Raw genomic sequence first — 18,053 nt, forward strand, 5'->3', positions numbered from 1 at the left:
TGATCACAACAGTAAGGACAATGGTAATTTTTTGTGGCAAGTGTAGGAGGGAGTGGACCCGTTGCAGCTGTGTAGGTGATGGAAGGCAGACTTTGTGACAGTGTTAATCGGAGGAGTAAAGAAAGGGTCAGTGTCAAACAGAACACCCAGGTTGTGAGCGGTGGAAAAGGGTTGTGGAGGATGGCCAAGAGACTTGGGCCAGGTGAAAGCTAAGCAGTAAGGTTTGGGTCTCCCATGATGAGAATATATGGCTTTGTCACCACCGAGGGAGAGCCACTTTTGCTGTATCCAGTGAAGAATATGAGAAAAGCAGAGGCATACTTTTGGTTGGTTGCAGGACATGCCATCAAGCTTAATGTGAAGTTGAGTGTCGTCAGCAAACATGTGATAACTAACCTCATAAGAATCAATAGGCCAGATGTATGAAGCATTTTTCCAGTGGCAAACAACACGATTCTCAAAGTTGTGTAGAATGCAAACAGAAAAATGCTCTTTCGGATGTACAAAATGCGAGTTGCATCGCAATTTGCATTTGGGATTTGGTATTTGAATGGTGCATGTTTTGGTCTCCCTTTCAAATACCGAATCAGTATGGTATGTATTATTGTTTTGTGACCGAATTCCAGTTGCAAAACAGTAATTCTTTACCAACATTTAAAAAGTGGTGGTAACCCATTTGCAAATGGGAAGGCGTCCCAAAACATATTCTAAGGGGCAGGCAGTGTTCCCATAAATCACTGCCTACTCCCAAAAAATTAAACTGGAAAGTTTCATTTTTTTTTTAAACGCATCCCGGTTTCCTCTAAGGAAAACGGGCTGCATTAAAAAAAATAAAAATCCTTTATTAAAAAGTAATCGCAAACATGGTGGCCCGCTGACCCCAGAGGTGATGAAGGTGGTCTATGAAGGATGGAAGTTTGACCTGGTGGGATAGATTTGAGAGGAAGGAAGTGAACTAGGTAAGTGCAGTGTATCTAATGCCTGAGAATTGTTCTAACATATCCAGAATGGTTAAGATGGCAATGATATGGAATGTCACCGTCAAACAGTATCAGGGCACAAGGACATCGATTATCCCTAGATTTGAGGATCTCTTCTCTGATGTTTTCTAATGTGGTTTCAGTTCCTCTTCAGGGTATGAAGTTGAATGGAAGTCATGAAGGAGGCTGCTGTTTTCAATATGCGAGGAGAGTTGCCGGAAGACAGCTGTTTCCAAGGCCTTGGCAACACTAGGCAAGCCACAGATGGACCTGTAGTTGGCAAGGTTCACAGGATATGTGGACGGCTTTTTGAGGAGAGGTGTGACAATGGTGTTTTTCACAAGTTGAGGGATGGTACCACTAGTGATTGGGGTATTCGTGTGACTAGTGGTAAGGGGTAGTAAGCTGGAAGACCTAGATTGATCACTTTAGCACTGCAGATATCCCAGCATGGGGAGGATTTTTTGAATGACCAAATTAGCCTTCTGCCTCAGCTTCCGATGCCAGAATAAAGTCTGGAAGGATAATTGGGGCCTTTTGTTGTGTGTCATTGAGCAGGTAGGCTGTGGTAGAGATACATTCTCTTAGGTTAGCGATTTGATTAGTGAAAATGTTGGCAAGTTTCAGTGGAGGGTGGGAGAAAGGTAGGAGAGAACTTAAAGGAAGTCACCTCTTTTTAGATTCAGAATAGCTCTTTAGTCAAGTTATTGGCTTGAGTGATATGGGATAGGAAGTAAGCTTTTTTGGCTCTGATGTCCAATTGTCTTTAGCCTGCGGTATGTATTTTCCACGTTGCCTGGTCAGAGGAAAAGTTCACGCTACATGAATACCACAACACACACAAATCCTTTTACTACTCTGGACACAACTAAACAGTTTAAATAAAATATCTTACACATTATCATAAAATGTGCTTTGGTATGGGCAGTTTATATTACGACATAAAAATAACTGGCTCTGCACACAGCAAACATGATGGGGTGGGGTCTATCACCAGCAATTTTGAAAATAAATGTATATCTGTGAACATTCTAGGCTTTTTATGATGTACATTAAAATGCAAGCTTAGAGTCATGAGGCTCAAACCTGCATGGAGTAGCAGCTCACTCATTTCCTAAGTTCAAACACCAAGGGAAGCATATATTTCTAGCTTACTGTGGGGATGAGGCGGTCCAAGTGGAAAGAGTAAAGAGGTTAGTGGAATCAATTCTGATAATAATGTTTCCCACAGGTGACAAAAAGTGAAAGGTTTGATAATGGAACTAGATAGGCTTCAAGTGTTTAAAATACAATTTTACACAGAGTTTAAAGTAACTATTGAAAAAAATGGAAAATGGAAATATTCTTCTCTGGTTTATTTCAATGCACAAGGGATTAGACTTATTGACTAGGGCTTTCTCGTCTCTCAGGATATGCTCTCACCCTTTAACAACAGACATAGACATGAGGAGCGCAGCATTTAGGGGTCCTCCAAGATGTACCGCAAGCTGATAATGGCGCTGCAGGGGCATTGTTGAATTGCCTCCCCCTAGAACTGGGCACCCCCAAAGGTGCATGTTCCTTCATCGCCTTGTTGACGCCATCCATGTTACCTGATAATTGCCGCAGGTCTCTCGAAATCCTGTCAGGTTATCTTGTCAGCCACATAATTGCGTCTCTAGTATGTGATTGGGCAGGTGGGGTGTGGTGGGGGGGGGCAGAGTATGAGCTCAGCACCAACTCCTATAAAGTTCAAATTATCCATACTAAGTGCAGTCACTGCGGGAGTGTTACTCAAAAAGGGCACCAGATCTAGAGCATATGGAGGGGTGGATAATCCTTTTGCAGCGATCTCAGATCGCAGCTAGAGCTAAGCCTCCACTCTGCCCAAGGACAGCCATGAATACCCAGCAGATAGAGTCCTGTAGCCTCCATTCTTACTATGCCCTCTTGATTATGTTGCACCACCAGTTCCAAACCACAGAGGACACTTGCCTTTCTGCAAGGCTCTAGTGGTGTCACACAGTGTCAGCCCAGCTAAAGGAGTCAGTGCCCACTTCCTGCAATACAAAAGGGGGTGGTGATGGACGGAGCATCTGTTCCAATCAAACACTCACACCCAGTCAACAGATCTGGGTTGAATCCATCACCGTTCTTTAGCCCACTCTGCCACCCCAGTTCAGGCATGGCCATATGCAAATCAGTCTGACCCTGTGCCTCATGGGAGCAGTCCAGCCCGAACTGCCAAGCCATGCCTTCCCTGGACCGGAATCAAGCTTCCTAGGACCGGTTTCTGGCATTCCAGCCGTCTTCAGCCAGGCTTGCTTGAATCCAGTGGCAAAGTGAGCAAGGGACTCAACGTCTGAGCATACCCTGCCAACTTATGGCGACAAAGCAGTACAAAAGGGGGTGGTGATGGACGGAGCATCTGATCCAATCAAACACTCACACCCAGTCAACAGATCTGGGTTGAATCCATCACCGTTCTTTAGCCCACTCTGCCACCCCAGTTCAGGCATGGCCATATGCAAATCAGTCTGACCCTGTGCCTCATGGGAACAGTCCAGCCCGAACTGCCAAGCCATGCCTTCCCTGGACCGGAATCAAGCTTCCTAGGACCGGTTTCTGGCATTCCAGCCGTCTTCGGCCAGGCTTGCTTGAATCCAGTGGCAAAGTTAGCAAGGGACTCAATGTCTGAGCATACCCTGCCAACTTATGGCGACAAAGCAGTAGAAAAGGGGGTGGTGATGGACGGAGCATCTGATCCAATCAAACACTCACACTCAGTCAACAGATCTGGGTTGAATCCATCACCGTTCCTTAGCCCACTCGGCCACCCCAGTTCAGGCATGGCCATATGCAAATCAGTCTGACCCTGTGCCTCATGGGAGCAGTCCAGCCCGAACTGCCAAGCCATGCCTTCCCTGGACCGGAATCAAGCTTCCTAGGACCGGTTTCTGGCATTCCAGCCGTCTTCAGCCAGGCTTGCTTGAATCCAGTGGCAAAGTGAGCAAGGGACTCAACGTCTGAGCATACCCTGCCAACTTATGGCGACAAAGCAGTACAAAAGGGGGTGGTGATGGACGGAGCATCTGATCCAATCAAACACTCACACCCAGTCAACAGATCTGGGTTGAATCCATCACCGTTCTTTAGCCCACTCTGCCACCCCAGTTCAGGCATGGCCATATGCAAATCAGTCTGAACCTGTGCCTCATGGGAGCAGTCCAGCCTTAACTGCCAAGCCATGCCTTCCCTGGACCGGATTCAAGCTTCCTAGGACGTGTTTCTGGCATTCCAGCCATCTTCAGCCAGCCTTGCTTGAATCCAGTGGCAAAGTGAGCAAGGGACTCAACGTCTGAGCATACCCTGCCAACTTATGGGGACAAAGCAGTACAAAAGGGGGTGGTGATGGACGGAGCATCTGATCCAATCAAACACTCACACCCAGTCAACAGATCTGGGTTGAATCCATGTCTGAACTGGGGTGGCAGAGTGGGCTAAAGAACGGTGATGGATTAAACCCATATCTGTTGACTGGGTGTGAGTGTTTGATTGGTTCAGATGCTCCATCCATCACCACCCCCTTTTGTACCACTTTGTTCGCCATAAGTTGGCAGGGTATGCTCAGACGTGAGTCCCTTGCTCACTTTGCCACTGGATTCAAGCAAGCTGGGCTGAAGACGGCTGAAATGCCAGAAACCGGTCCTCGGAAGCTTGTTTCCGGTCCAGGGAAGGCATGGCTTGGCAGTTCGGGCTGGACTGTTCCCATGAGGCACAGGGTCACACTGATTTGCATATGGCCATGCCTGAACTGGGGTGGCAGAGTGGGCTAAAGAACGGTGATGGATTAAACCCAGATCTGTTGACTGGGTGTGAGTTTTTGATTGGTTCAGATGCTCCGTCCATCACCACCCCCTTTTGTACCATTTTGTTCGCCATAAGTTGGCAGGGTATGCTCAGACGTGAGTCCCTTGCTCACTTTGCCACTGGATTCAAGCAAGCCGGGCTGAAGACGGCTGAAATGCCAGAAACCGGTCCTCTGAAGCTTGTTTCCGGTCCAGGGAAGGCATGGCTTGGCAGTTCGGGCTGGACTGTTCCCATGAGGACCAGGGTCAGACTGATTTGCATATGGCCATGTCTGAACTGGGGTGGCAGAGTGGGCTAAAGAACGTGATGGATTAAACCCAGATCTGTTGACTGGGTGTGAGTGTTTGATTGGTTCAGATGCTCCGTCCATCACCACCCCCTTTTGTACCACTTCCTGCAATGTCAGTATTCACACGCGCTGCCTGGGCCTCCTCTGAGTCACACTCGGGGCTAGGCCTTGCCCTTCTAGCCGATCCTCACTGTTTGGGCTCTTTCCCGGGTGTTAGTTGTTACAGAATCTGGCAGGTTCATTTTTGAACTGGGTACTGCCATCGGCTTCTTTGCTGATTCCTCCATTGCTGTGTATATTTTGCTCCATCAAGAACCTGACAAGCATGCACGACTTAGGTCCTGCCTATCCCACTGAAGGATGTCATCACAGTGGCAGGATGTTGTCAGGAACATGGCAGCTTGCAGGGAACAGTGTCAGAGTCCTTGCCAAGTCCTCTTACCTAAACAATTTGACTTAGCTTTGGGTTTTTGGGGGAGGCTGGGACACCATTCTTATGTCTCAATATTTAGAAGAATTACATTATTTTAAAATAATTATTACATAACAGCTTTTTTAGGTGGACTGATGCAAGATAATATATTATTCCTTATGGTCAAATCCACAAAACACTTAGCAGTCAGAAGAGTAACGTAGATCCAAAATAACTGAAATGTACAGTCCTGACCAAAATCGTGATTCACAGAATCAGTAAGTCAAAGATTCAAGAATGCATACACCATCCAAACCGTTCACCAGAAATCTATCTATAAATAAAATGCTAGAGGTGAGAAATGCATATATGAATAAACATGACCACAATTTTTAGTTACTTTTACTGATTGCTTTATGATATGTTCATAGCATGAATGCCCGCCTTTTTTAGAGCTATGAACTCTTCATATTTTTGGGAGTTATACTAGCTTTTTGGGTTCTTTTTTCCAAGTTGAATGATTTTTCAGATTTCAATTTAACAATAATCTCAATCTTTTAGTGTATGTTAGTGAGGTATATAAAAAAAACTAACATGTATATTAATCCTGTATTACCATTCGGAGTTTCCAAATGTTGGCAAGTGTGCTCCAGTTTAACAAAAATAAATATGTATTTTTCCATGCCCTGTATTGTAGTGCACAGTACGTACCTGCTGCAGTCACTGCAAGCATAGTCTTTTAAGCCTTTTCTGGATGTAACTGTCGCTGTGATGTCTTGGTGACCATGACCATGGCTCTGACTTTTCCTCCGCCTTTTCCTCTTGAAGATATTTTGTATCGGGTGGTCACGCTTGTGATGCTTGTTCAGTTGGCGTCTGCATTTGAAAGTCTGACCGCAAAGGGAGCACATGAAGGAAGTAGAATTGTGATGCGTGGCCATATGATCTTTCAGTTCAGTACTAAAGGGAGAAAAGTAAAGAAACACTAAGAAAAGTTGCACCTTACACATCAACAAACGTTTATACAAAATTAGAGTGCAATCACCTAGCAAGAAGAGCTGCTGGCGGCAAACTGTTTGATGTAATGACGTAAGCGGCCAAGGGTATACCCAGAAGTGGTCACTTGCTCGCTTTGCCACTAGATCCAAGCCATACCTCACTGACAAGGCCTAAAAAGGCCAACATTGGTCAGGGGCTGCGTGTGTTCCTTGGGGGGAGGGGGGGGAGGGGGGGCTGGCAGTTCAAGGAGGACTGTTCCCATCAGAAGCAGGGTCAGTTCTGATCTGCATAAGGTGGGTCTCTTTCTAAAGGAGTACAGTGCATGAAACTGATAGGTTACAATGCCACCCTGAGCGATTAGCAGTGCTTAGATTATCTGCAACCCTTCTTCCCATTTCATTTGGTGTGTTTGAAGCAAATACATTACACATTAGCTGGTGTTATTTAATTTCTCAAAATAATTGTTTTTTAATAAAAAAGTACATCCACTAAAACTTGTGGTCAGTATTCATAAAAAAAAATATATAAGCATGAACATTTTTCGTAAACTTCTCATAAAACCACAATGCACTTCTAAAGACGAACAAATAGGGACACACTACAAACATTCATTGAGAGGGAGTTCATACATTTTATTAAGAGCATAGCTGCCAAGGTTTCAGATTGCTGTGAGTGACATTTTCATAATTTCAGTGTAATTATGAGTGACATTTCAACGACTATGAGTGACACTTTATAGCAAGCAAAATCCAGCAAGGAAGACAAGGGTTACATATAAATAGCAGAAATTGCATCCATTTGAGCAACAAGAAAGTCTAAGAAGAACTTAAAACTGCTGAAAAGCACCAGAAATGGAAGGGCACTGCCTGGAGACAGACTGCTGTTATAAGTTACAGAGGGCACGCTGGCACTGCAGCTGGTCTGAATATGATTTTAGTAATCTGATCATTCATGAGGGTGCATCAAACCATCCTTCCTTGAAGCCAGCCCGCGCCAACTGGGTCCCCTGGCTCCTACCCTGGCATTGGCAATCAATAATAATGGCAATAATTACAGCACTTTGAACTCGAGGCAGCACTCTGACAATCGAGTCTCCACTCCAAGAAGATGTTAAAGGTCCCAAGTAAACTGAAATTATGAAAATGTCAGCAAACTCCATATGCCACAATTCTCTTCTTTCCCAGTCACCACCAACAAGGGTCTATTGTTGTATCCAACACTCAACCTGTAAAATAAAACTCTAATGATACAACTAACTTTATTCTAAGCTACGCAAATTCAGGAAATGTTCATTGTAAAACGTTTTTCGAACTGGAGGGAATTCTTTTTATGCCATATACCCACTCCTAAACTGTTGAACCGTCTCTATTGGCTCCCCTTTCCTCCTCACTCAGCTACATACACATATTCTTACCCAATATCAGAGGTCTTCAAACTTTTTTTGCTCTGAGCCCTCCTAAGCATAATGTTTTGATGTTTGGCCCCTTTCCAACACTATATGGCAACGATTTGGGAGTGAGAGGGGGGAGCAACGATTGTAGCTGCTGGAGATCATTTCAGGAGTGCTTTTATGTAGCTCGTAATCTACACTAAATGTGGGGCTTATAAAAAAGAAACACCTTCAAATAAAAACAGAATTGACCAAAAACACTCCTCCCTATAATTGGGGTGCTGTGGGCCCCAATGCAACTCCACCTGCTGCGCTAATAATGGCTTTAGCCCTGAGCAGCAGGCTATCTCATTTTCCTTTGCTCCTTCCCCGCCATATCTGACCATCATTTCAATGTCAAAACAAAATCGATCTCTTTCTGAAAAAGAAAAAAAAATGAGCTACAGCTTGTTGCTCGCCTTTTGTGCTACGAGGGCGCCATCAGCCCAAATGTTAGAAAGGAAAAATAAGCCCCTATGCCCACTTTGTATAGTAAAACATTCACAATTGTGATGCAGTAGACCCCTGGGCACAAGTGTCCCTTCATCTGCTTCACAAATGATAGCTACTGCCTTCCTGTAGCCTGTGACCTTTGTTAACAACATTGCCTTCCATCTCAATCAATCCCTTTCCCTCCCATCTGTCATCAGCCTTTTCCCAATCATCTCTCTGATGTCCAAATCACGCTGTCTCCTCTGCTTCACTTTTACCCTTTCTTAGGCCACTCCTCCAAGACTGCAAGAAACTCTGGTACAGCACGTATGCCCTGGACCTCTAATGCAGCTGCAGCACAATGATATCTACAGCTCTGCAAAGCAGACAGTCTACTCTGCTCACTCAACAGGGCCATCACTTAAAGGTCAGAGAACCAAAGCAGGCTTTCAGATGCTTTACGTAAAAAAAGAAAAACACATTTAGACTCCTCTGTTGCTTGGGACCCGTTGGGTGAGCGGCAATGTGACTTGGGTCCTAATGCTAGCAAGGAAAATGCACCCCAGCTTTCTTTTTCATAGTTAGGCTGACATAACTGGGTTCCAGTGGCCACTAACAGAGGATGGAGGGGGGCTCCTGTGCTTTGTAACAGAGAGAGTGGGCTAGAGAACTAAGAAGAAACATGCCTTCTCACCAGGGTGCCTGATACCTGAAAGAAATATAAATGTGTGTAATTGGTTAATCACCAAATATAAAGGCTGTTTTGGAGCAAGTAAATGTTTTAATTAATGGAGTCACTTAAAGCTTCATGGTGAAAATTAGTTATTCTTTTTAGAGGTAATATATGTGTCCATTAACCCTTTCGCTGCTAGGCATTTTCTCCATAGAATGCTAAGCCCCTTTGTGGCGATTTGGGGTATTTCGCTCTGAGGCCTCCGTAACCTTTTTTTCATATAAGGTATCCATACCAAAATCATGTCCTTCTTTCCATCTTCCAGGGGATCCCAAAGGCACTCAGGGTTTGTGGATTCTCCTGGATGGGTGTTGAGAAAAAAGCCGAAATACAGCTAAATTTGGGGTTTTTTGGGAACACAGGAAAAAATTGCTCCACAAAAAAGTGTATGTTTCCCCCCTAAAAATTGCATTAATGAAAGGTTTGCTGTTCTAAAATCAACAGTTTTTCAGCTTTCAGGAACATAAAGCTAAATCCCCAAAACATTTTTTTACCACAGTTTTGCATTTTTTAAAGAGGTAGTCCATTTAAGCAAACGTTTGTGCTTTCGATCTATTTCCAGTTTGTGGTAGGAACCGCTATGAAGCCCATGGGTGGGTCCGAAAAGCTGATTTCTGAAAAGTAGACAAAATTCTGAATTCAGCAAGTTGTCATCCGTATAGATCCCTCAAGGTTTTCCCAAAGAAGCTAACCGTTCAAATAAAACTTTCTGGAAATGGTAGGAAAAAACTTCCATTTGTGACACATTCACTTGCAATTTCTTGTTGCCATGCACAATTTACAAAAGCAATATACCATTATATCCACTAGACCTTTCTGATTGTGTGGATATATAGAGTTTGTACGTTAGCAGCACCTTAATGGTTTCTCATTGTGTACTGAATATAGAGCAATTCATATGGTAAAATATAGAGTACAAATGGGGGTCAAGGAAACATATGTATTTCTTGACTGGGCACTAGATACAGAATTTAAGAGCAGCGGTTATTTGTACATCTTTGAATTGTTTGTACCCATACTAGCATGTGATTCAGAGGGCATTTCTCAAAATGTCTTCTTTTTTACACACTACACTGGCTTACATTTGGAAGGCACAAATGGACCGAAAAACAATTAGTATTAACAAATGTTCTATAATTCTGTATCCCCCCCAAGTCTCTCAATAGAAATGGTACTTCTACATGTGTGGGTAGGACTAGTGCCTGCAAGAGGAAATGCCCCAAAAAATTAACATGGACACATCACATTTTTTCCACTGAGAACTGACACTTTTTTTGCAATGTGGGCAGCGGTGAATTGTGTTCTGTAGCTCATCCGGCACCTAGATAAACATAGTAAACCTGTACATTTTTTTAAACTACATACCCTGGGAATCCAGAGTGAGGAGGCTTGGGTGGCTCACAGTAGGTTTTTTACCCAGAAGCCCCTGCAAACTTCAAACCTTAACTAAAATACACATTCTCCTCACAGCTCTTTGATGGAAAGTACCAGAATCTGTGGAGAGCCAAGTATTTTCTACCACCTAGCTTCCCCCAGGACTCCCGATATAAAAGATGGCTCACCTGTGTGGGAAGGCCTTCGGCACGTGACAGCAAAGGCCCTAAAATGCACTATGAACTCATCACCTTTTTCCTCTGAAAACTGACCTTTTTTTTTGCAATGTGGGTAGCTGTGGAATTTGGATCCTCGATAGGCATGCATCAAACCAGGGTCAATGGGAGTCCCGCAGGGCGACTCTCATTGACCTAGGCTTAATGTGTGCCCGTTGGAGCCACTATGCCCAGACATAAAAGTTGGATACCATTTTTATCAGAACAAATGGGGGAATGATGTTGGGAGCAATTGTGTGCATCCCTGTGGTTTCCAGAAGTTTACATTACAGAAATGCAAGAAAAACGTGTGATTTTAGTGAAAGTTTGAGATTTGCATGGCATTATGGGTAATAAAATGTTGTGGGATCCACGCAAGACACAGCACCCTGGATAACCTTGGATGTCTAGTTTTCAGAAATGTCTGGGTTTGGTAGGTTTCCCCAGGTGGCTGCAGAACCCGAGCCCAAACACCAGAGCTATCCCTGTTGCCAATTTCTCCACATTGCGTTTCGGGGCCTTTTTTTCATCAAAGGCGCTAGGCCCAGCCACACAAGTGGGGTAGCATTTTTATTGGGACAAGTGGAGAAATGCTGAGTAGTAGGAATATTGTGGATTCCTGCGGTTTCCGGAAGTTTACATTACAGAAATGCAAGGAGAATGTGTGATTTTAGTCAACGTTTTAGATTTGCACAGCATTTTGGGTAATGAAATGTCTTGGGAGTCTCACAAGGCACACCATCTTAGACTGCACAAAGTGTCTGGTTTTCTAAAATGCCTGGGTTTGGTAGGTTTCACCAGATGGCAGTTGACCGGAGCGCAAAACGCGCACACATTCAGCCTAGAAGCAGGACAATATTAAGACTTAGCCCCGCTCTGATACCTGTAAGTGAAAAAAATCCAAAATAATAAAAATGTTGCCTCTTGTCGTTGGTATGGGGATGCTTTATCCCTAGAGGGGAAAAAAGACTCTAATGCCCATTCTGGAGTAGGAGTATTGTCTTAATGCTCACGTAGGTCTCCCTAGCCTTGTGTTTGTTTTTGCGCCATCTTGAAATCCCTGGTGTCTAGTGGCCTTTCTGTCCCCCTTGGGGCAGATTTTGGGTAAACACCCTCAATCCACCCCAAGGAGCAGAAAGACTGATACACCTGTTTTGGAGTGAGAGCGTGGTGCGATAAGTGGGTGAGCTGCCACCACTAGTTTATTTGTTACTGTTTGGACATATTTTTCCCCTGGAGACCAGGTGGCCTTTTTGTCCCCCTGGGGGCAAATTGTGGGTAAACACTCTCAACACGCCCACGAGGGGGTCACAAGGACTGATGTACCTATTTTGGCATGGGAATTTGACCTGATGCCAGTATGAGCTGCCCCCACACCCCTTTTTTGGCACCAGAGTGCAGGGGTGTCCTAACCCAGGCATTACGCCGTGCTCTCACCACAGAACAGGTGCATCAGACGTTCTGCCCCAGGGGAGTGAATTGAGGGTGTTTACTCAAAATCTGCCCCCCAGGGAACAGAAAGGCCACTAGTCATCTGGGGAAAAATATTCCCCAAAATAAAAAAGCATTTTCAATGCAATAGATCTCGCTTTTGCAAGTGTTTAAGCGATTGGCATTGCAAATGACAATGCCTTTTATTTATGTGTTTTAAACCCAACACATATGTAAAAGGCATTGTTATTTTTTATGCCAATAGCTCAAATTCTCGCAAATGCGAGAGCCCTTTAATGTTGGCCGCGCCCCTTTCTTTAGACACTGCTCACCATATTCAGGTTAGTGAGAAGCGTCTAAACAAAGGGGCACGGACAATATTAAAGTGAAAGCACATATGGTGTGCTTTCACACAAAGCAAAACCAAAATAATTTATTTAGAAACGCTGTGCAGTGTGGCCGCTAACGTGAAAGCGGCCCGAGCTATTAATTACTAAAATAAATAAGCGCAGCTGCTAATGTGAAAGTGTCCTCCAGTAAAATAAAAAATTAAATAAGCACGTTAACTTAAACTGAAAGCGGACCACGCCGTAAATTAAATAATTGAATAAGTACGAGCGCTACAGTTAAAGCGGGCCATGTAGTAATTTAAATAAATACAGTAGTATTTATTTATTTATAAAGTTTTATATAGCAAAGCGTTCTGCAATGTTGTGGGTGGAATAGAGGAAGAGCATTAAAGAAAATAGTGCTCACCAACTTCTATAGCAGACCATGAAACAACACCAGTTAAAGGTCCAGTTGTTATGGGAGGTAACAAATGCAGAGTAGGCGGTACCAAGGCGGGACTAACAAGCCTACTAATGACTCAGAAGCCAGCGTTTACAAAGGACAATGACACAAGCCAATTAAAAATATGGGCGGAGAGTGGGCGGGGATTCAAAGCCATACTTCACTACTTCATGCCTCACAGCAGCGCATGCGCTGCCCAGGCTCGACCTAAAAAGGGATAGGGGCAACTCACCCAGGCATCGTGCCATTTTCCCACCCCAGAACAGGTGCATCAGTTTCTCTGCTCTCTGGGAGTGGATTGAGGGTGTTTAACTAAAATCTGGATCCGGTTACAGAAAGACACCAAGGAATAAATAGGCACAACAGTTTTTTTCTGACGTCTGCATTTCTGAAGCAGTTGGCACGAACAGGGGCATGTGGAGGACCAGCTGTGGCCTGACCACTTTGATATGCTGCCAAAATAGACCCTAAGGGCTGATATCTCTTCAGCCACAGACTGCATGTTGAGGATGGGGGTCTTGGTGGCCACGGACATCTTAAGGATTTTGGTGGGCCTGAGCCAAACGTAATTGAAGGGGCCCTGTTCGGAATAGCTTTGAATTTATTATCCAGTTTCAGCTCTTTCATGCCCTCTTTGGCCAGGTCACTGACAGTTTACAAGCACACCAGTCCAAAACCTAAATGTGTTTACTGTAATATTCAGGGATAGTGACATGTGTTTTCAATATTGTAATACAGCAGCAGTTCACTAGTATTCCTGCAAATAATCTCTGACACACTACTATTTCTCATATGTGACATCCTATTTTTATCTAAATACCTTTTTTTATGGATGTTGCATGAAACAAACACAACCTTTCTCTGCAAAATGTATGTAATAGACTTCTACACATCACCCACATTAAAAAATAGTTTCAAGCAAAACAGCATTTAAGAGTATCTGTTCAAGAATTATTAGGAATTTAAGAATTATTAATTATTCAATCATTCAATTCTTACAGCTGTCAACCTCGAAGCTGGGGAATTGAGTTCGAGTCTCAGCAGGGACGCTCAACATCCTGGGATTCTGTGCAAATCACTTAATCTCCCCGTGCTTAACAAAAACATGAATGTGCCCGTCTGAAACGCAACTGGTGCTCATGTAAAGCGCTCTGATACCTTCGGGACAAGTTCACTCTATATAAAACTGCCCCCACCCCCCAAAAAAAGTGGGAGAGGTGTGGTGCAGCGATGGTAGAGATGTAGCACAGCGGCCAGAGCGGCTGACTCCGGAGTGCATGTCTCATGGTTCGATCCCCGGTGCCGGCGGCAGCTCAGCATCATGTGACTCTGGGCAATAACTCACTATGGGCCCGATGTAGGTAATCCCAGATTACCGATTCTTAAATACCGAATCATACCGATTCGGTATTTAAGAACAGGCAAATGGGATGTAGGTAATTTCACCGAAAAAATTACTGAATCGGTAAGGTTCGGTAATTACCGAATCGGTAAACACCGATTCGGTAATTGCCATTCATTCCTATGGGCCTGGAGTGTGATATGTTTGCGCTTTACAAACAAGAATAATGTTACTATAATTATAAGGACATCAGAGCAAGACTCACTGCTGGCCAAAGCTGGCTCTATCAGGGGGTCCCTGAAAGGCTGGGACTCTGGCATTCATTCCTATGGAGGCCCATAGGAATTAATGCCAATTACCGAATCTGTATTTACCGATTCGGTAAAAGGGGGAAACATTGAAGGGTGGCAGGGTGTCACTTTGACACCCTGTTGCACCCCTCAATTGTGTATGGGTGCACATGTTGCAGAGATACATGCCCTAAGGGCATGTATGTCTGCAACATGGCACTGTTGGAAAAGCAAATACAATGCTTTTTCCAAGGTTTTCATTATTTACCACCAACTTGTAGCTGGTGGTAAATAACGAATCCTAAAAGGGGAAAAGCACTCATTTGAGTGCTCCCTACATAGCAAAATCGGTAATTTGCCGATTCGGTATTTTAAGGAATCGGTAATTTACCGATTCCTTAAAATACCGATTTGGTAAATTACCGAATCAGTAAAATGCCCACCTACATCTCCTTTTCCAAATACCGGTCGGTAACGGCCGAAATTACCGAATTTCGGCCGTTACCGACCGGTGTTTGCCTACCTACATCTGGCCCTTAATCTCTCCGATGGCCCCCAGCACCCTCAAACCCTTAAGAGTGTGATATGTTTGCGCTTTACAAACAAGAATAATTTTACTATAATTATAAGGACATCAGAGCAAGACTCACTGCAGGCCACAGCTGGCTCTATCAGGGGGTCCCTGAAAGACTGGGACTCTGGCCAGAGTCCACTTTGCCCATGTCTTAAAATGTTTCAGTTGGTGGCTCTTCTGTCTTAAACTTGTGGGGGCAGGCAGCGGCGTTCAGAGCCTTAACGATTCCCACACAGATCAATGAATGGGGCCAGCATATGGCTATTCTGTGTATGTGGTAGACTCAAGGACAAGGGTCACCAACCTTTTCTGTAATGAGAGCTACTTCCGATCATTGTGAGCTACTGAAGGCTAACCAACTTGTGCATTGTTTCCAGACACCCCAACGCCCAGCTTCATTGACTTTAAGGCTAATGAGCCAGATACTGTGGTTTGAACAAAATACTTTGACTTAGGGCACTATGACAGGACTGCCATGTGTGCCAGTGAAAGTGTGGTCTTTGGGGATGTATCAACATAAGTGCATATGAATGGGATTATTTGTATGGTGGCATGAGAGCCTGTGGCGTATGTACTTGCAGCACAGGGCATACCTTTCGCTATATGTGACACCGTTACCTGTATAACACAAACATACAATCATTTTTTTTTTATGAGAGAAATTGAAAATGTAGAAAAATGTTCTGCAAAATATAATATGGAGCATTTTTTCTGCACTTAAAATTTCTTTAAAAAAAAAAAAGGATGTATTTGGCAGTTATACTTATGGTGCAGTGTCTACTGGGAGCAAGAGGCCTGTAGTTTGTAAAACTGTGAAATGGGAGAAAACTAAAATGAAGACTTAACTTAATTATTGAGGTAACTTTTCATTTTAATTTTCTACTATTTAAAAGCATTCCGAAACATCATTGAGGTAAACACCACATTGCTTCAGTTGTTCACCTCTGTGGCCCAGTCCCAGCCTGGGCCATACATTAGGGCAGTGGTTCCCAAACTTTTTTAACCCGTGGCTCCCTTGACCTAATAGGCAGTTGGCCGTGGCTCCCTACCATTTTTTTACCGGCGGGTGGGGGAGAATGTAAGCAAGACCTCGGGAATACTTCCTGTTGGCTTCCTTAAATTAATTGGGATACAATCAAGGTATTAGGGATAAAAATGATAGCAGCTGCTAGCTAGCTTTAAACTACCAGCAGACCATTATTCATTCTCCATGTCAAAGACTGGCAAATATTGGCAGAGCCCACTGGTATAATCATTTTCAAAATTTCACACATGAAATGCGAGTCTGGCTGCTAGTTGTAACAAATAAATGCAATAGCCGAGGGGCTTCAGTGGATGCTACAGATGTGGGGCTAGGACCTCGTTGTGCTTGCTCTCCTGCCCCTTGCTCTCCTGCCCCCTCGTTGTGCTTGCTCTCCTGCCCCCTCGCTGTGCCTGCTCTCCTGCCCACTCGCTGTGCTTGCTCTCTTGCCCACTCGCTGTGCTTGCTCTCCTGCCCCCTCACTGTGCTTGCTCTCCTGCCCCCTCGCTGTGCCTGCTCTCCTGCCCCCTCGCTGTGCCTGCTCTCCTGCCCCCTCGCTGTGCTTGCTCTCCTTGCTCTCCTGCCCCCTCTCTGTGCTTGCTCTCCTGCCCCCTCACTGTGCCTGCTCTCCTGCCCACTCGCTGTGCCTGCTCTCCTGCCCACTCGCTGTGCTTGCTCTCCTGCCCCCTCGCTGTGCTTGCTCTCCTGCCCCCTCGCTGTGCCTGCTCTCCTGCCCCATCGCTGTGCCTGCTCTCCTGCCCCCTCGCTGTGCCTGCTCTCCTGCCCCCTCGCTGTGCTTGCTCTCCTGCCCCCTCGCTGTGCCTGCTCTCCTGCCCCCTCGCTGTGCCTGCTTTCCTGCCCCCTCGCTGTGCCTGCTCTCCTGCCCCCTCGCTGTGCCTGCTCTCCTGCCCCCTCGCTGTGCCTGCTCTCTTGCCCCCTCGCTGTGCCTGCTTTCCTGCCCCCTCGCTGTGCCTGCTCTCCTGCCCCCTCGCTGTGCCTGCTCTCCTGCCCCCTCGCTGTGCCTGCTCTCCTGCCCCCTCGCTGGGCCTGCTCTCCTGCCCCCTCGCTGTGCTTGTTTCTTTTACTCATTAAGGATTGTAGTTTTTCCTTTTCAGCCGAGTTCCATTCCTCTGCTTCTTCTTTATGGTAGACCCGTCAAACCTCAGGTGATAGGTTGACAGATATTGTCCGATTGCTGAAATAATCTTTGCTGATCTCTTTCGGTGTGGTGGTAGCCTTAGGTCAACATCCGCGTTCACCAGGTTCAAAGTAAATGGTGCCAGTGTACTTAATATATTTCTTCTGAAATTCAGGATGGTTTGCCTTGTATTTCACCGACGTTTATGGGCTAAGCGTGAAGTAGTTGTGTCGACTTCAATAATAGCACCGAGGCGATTCATACATTTTTTGACCCCTGATTGATTCCTGTCTCCCCATGTAGGAAAAGAAAGAAAATGGGACTTGGCTTGTTAGAAATGAAGCCTGTGCGCAGCGTTTGTGTGTTTATTCATGCATGTGTGAGTGTGATCGTGTCTTTGTTTGTTTTAATCGCGCATAATTACTCTGCACTCTGCACCTCTGACATCCTGCACAGGAGGCCTAACACGGCCAGATGCTATCTTTCCCGCATAGTGCGGCGGCGCCCCTGGCTACTGATAACGGCGCACCGGGGCGCCACGGCGCACAGTTTGGGAACCACAGCATTAGGGTGACTAATTCTGCTCCGCCAGCAGAGTTTGTGGAATTTTGCCCACTTTGTGAGGAGTTCTGAAAAACTCCACAAAGCCACGCAGCGTTTTCCCTCTTGCGAGGCTCGCCAGCGTTTGCATGAGCAAAGGCGGAGTCGCGCTAGAAGAGCGTAGTCCTGTGGTTCAAGTTCGCCATGGACAGC

The 18,053-nt window shown here is 45.2% G+C and overlaps 1 protein-coding gene across 1 annotated transcript in view; it reads right to left on the bottom strand.

The window, feature by feature from the left end:
• LOC144827554 (uncharacterized) overlaps positions 1-18,053 on the bottom strand; it is a 324,901-nt gene that overhangs the window by 127,977 nt on the left and 178,871 nt on the right. Inside the window, exon 4 of the mRNA XM_078685816.1 lies at positions 6,242-6,490. Coding sequence (XP_078541942.1) covers positions 6,242-6,490 — 249 coding nt within the window. The remainder of the gene's footprint in view (positions 1-6,241; positions 6,491-18,053) is intronic.

This window comes from Lissotriton helveticus, chromosome 4_1 (assembly GCF_964261635.1).
Source record: "Lissotriton helveticus chromosome 4_1, aLisHel1.1, whole genome shotgun sequence".
In the NCBI taxonomy this organism is placed as follows: Eukaryota; Metazoa; Chordata; class Amphibia; order Caudata; family Salamandridae; genus Lissotriton; species Lissotriton helveticus.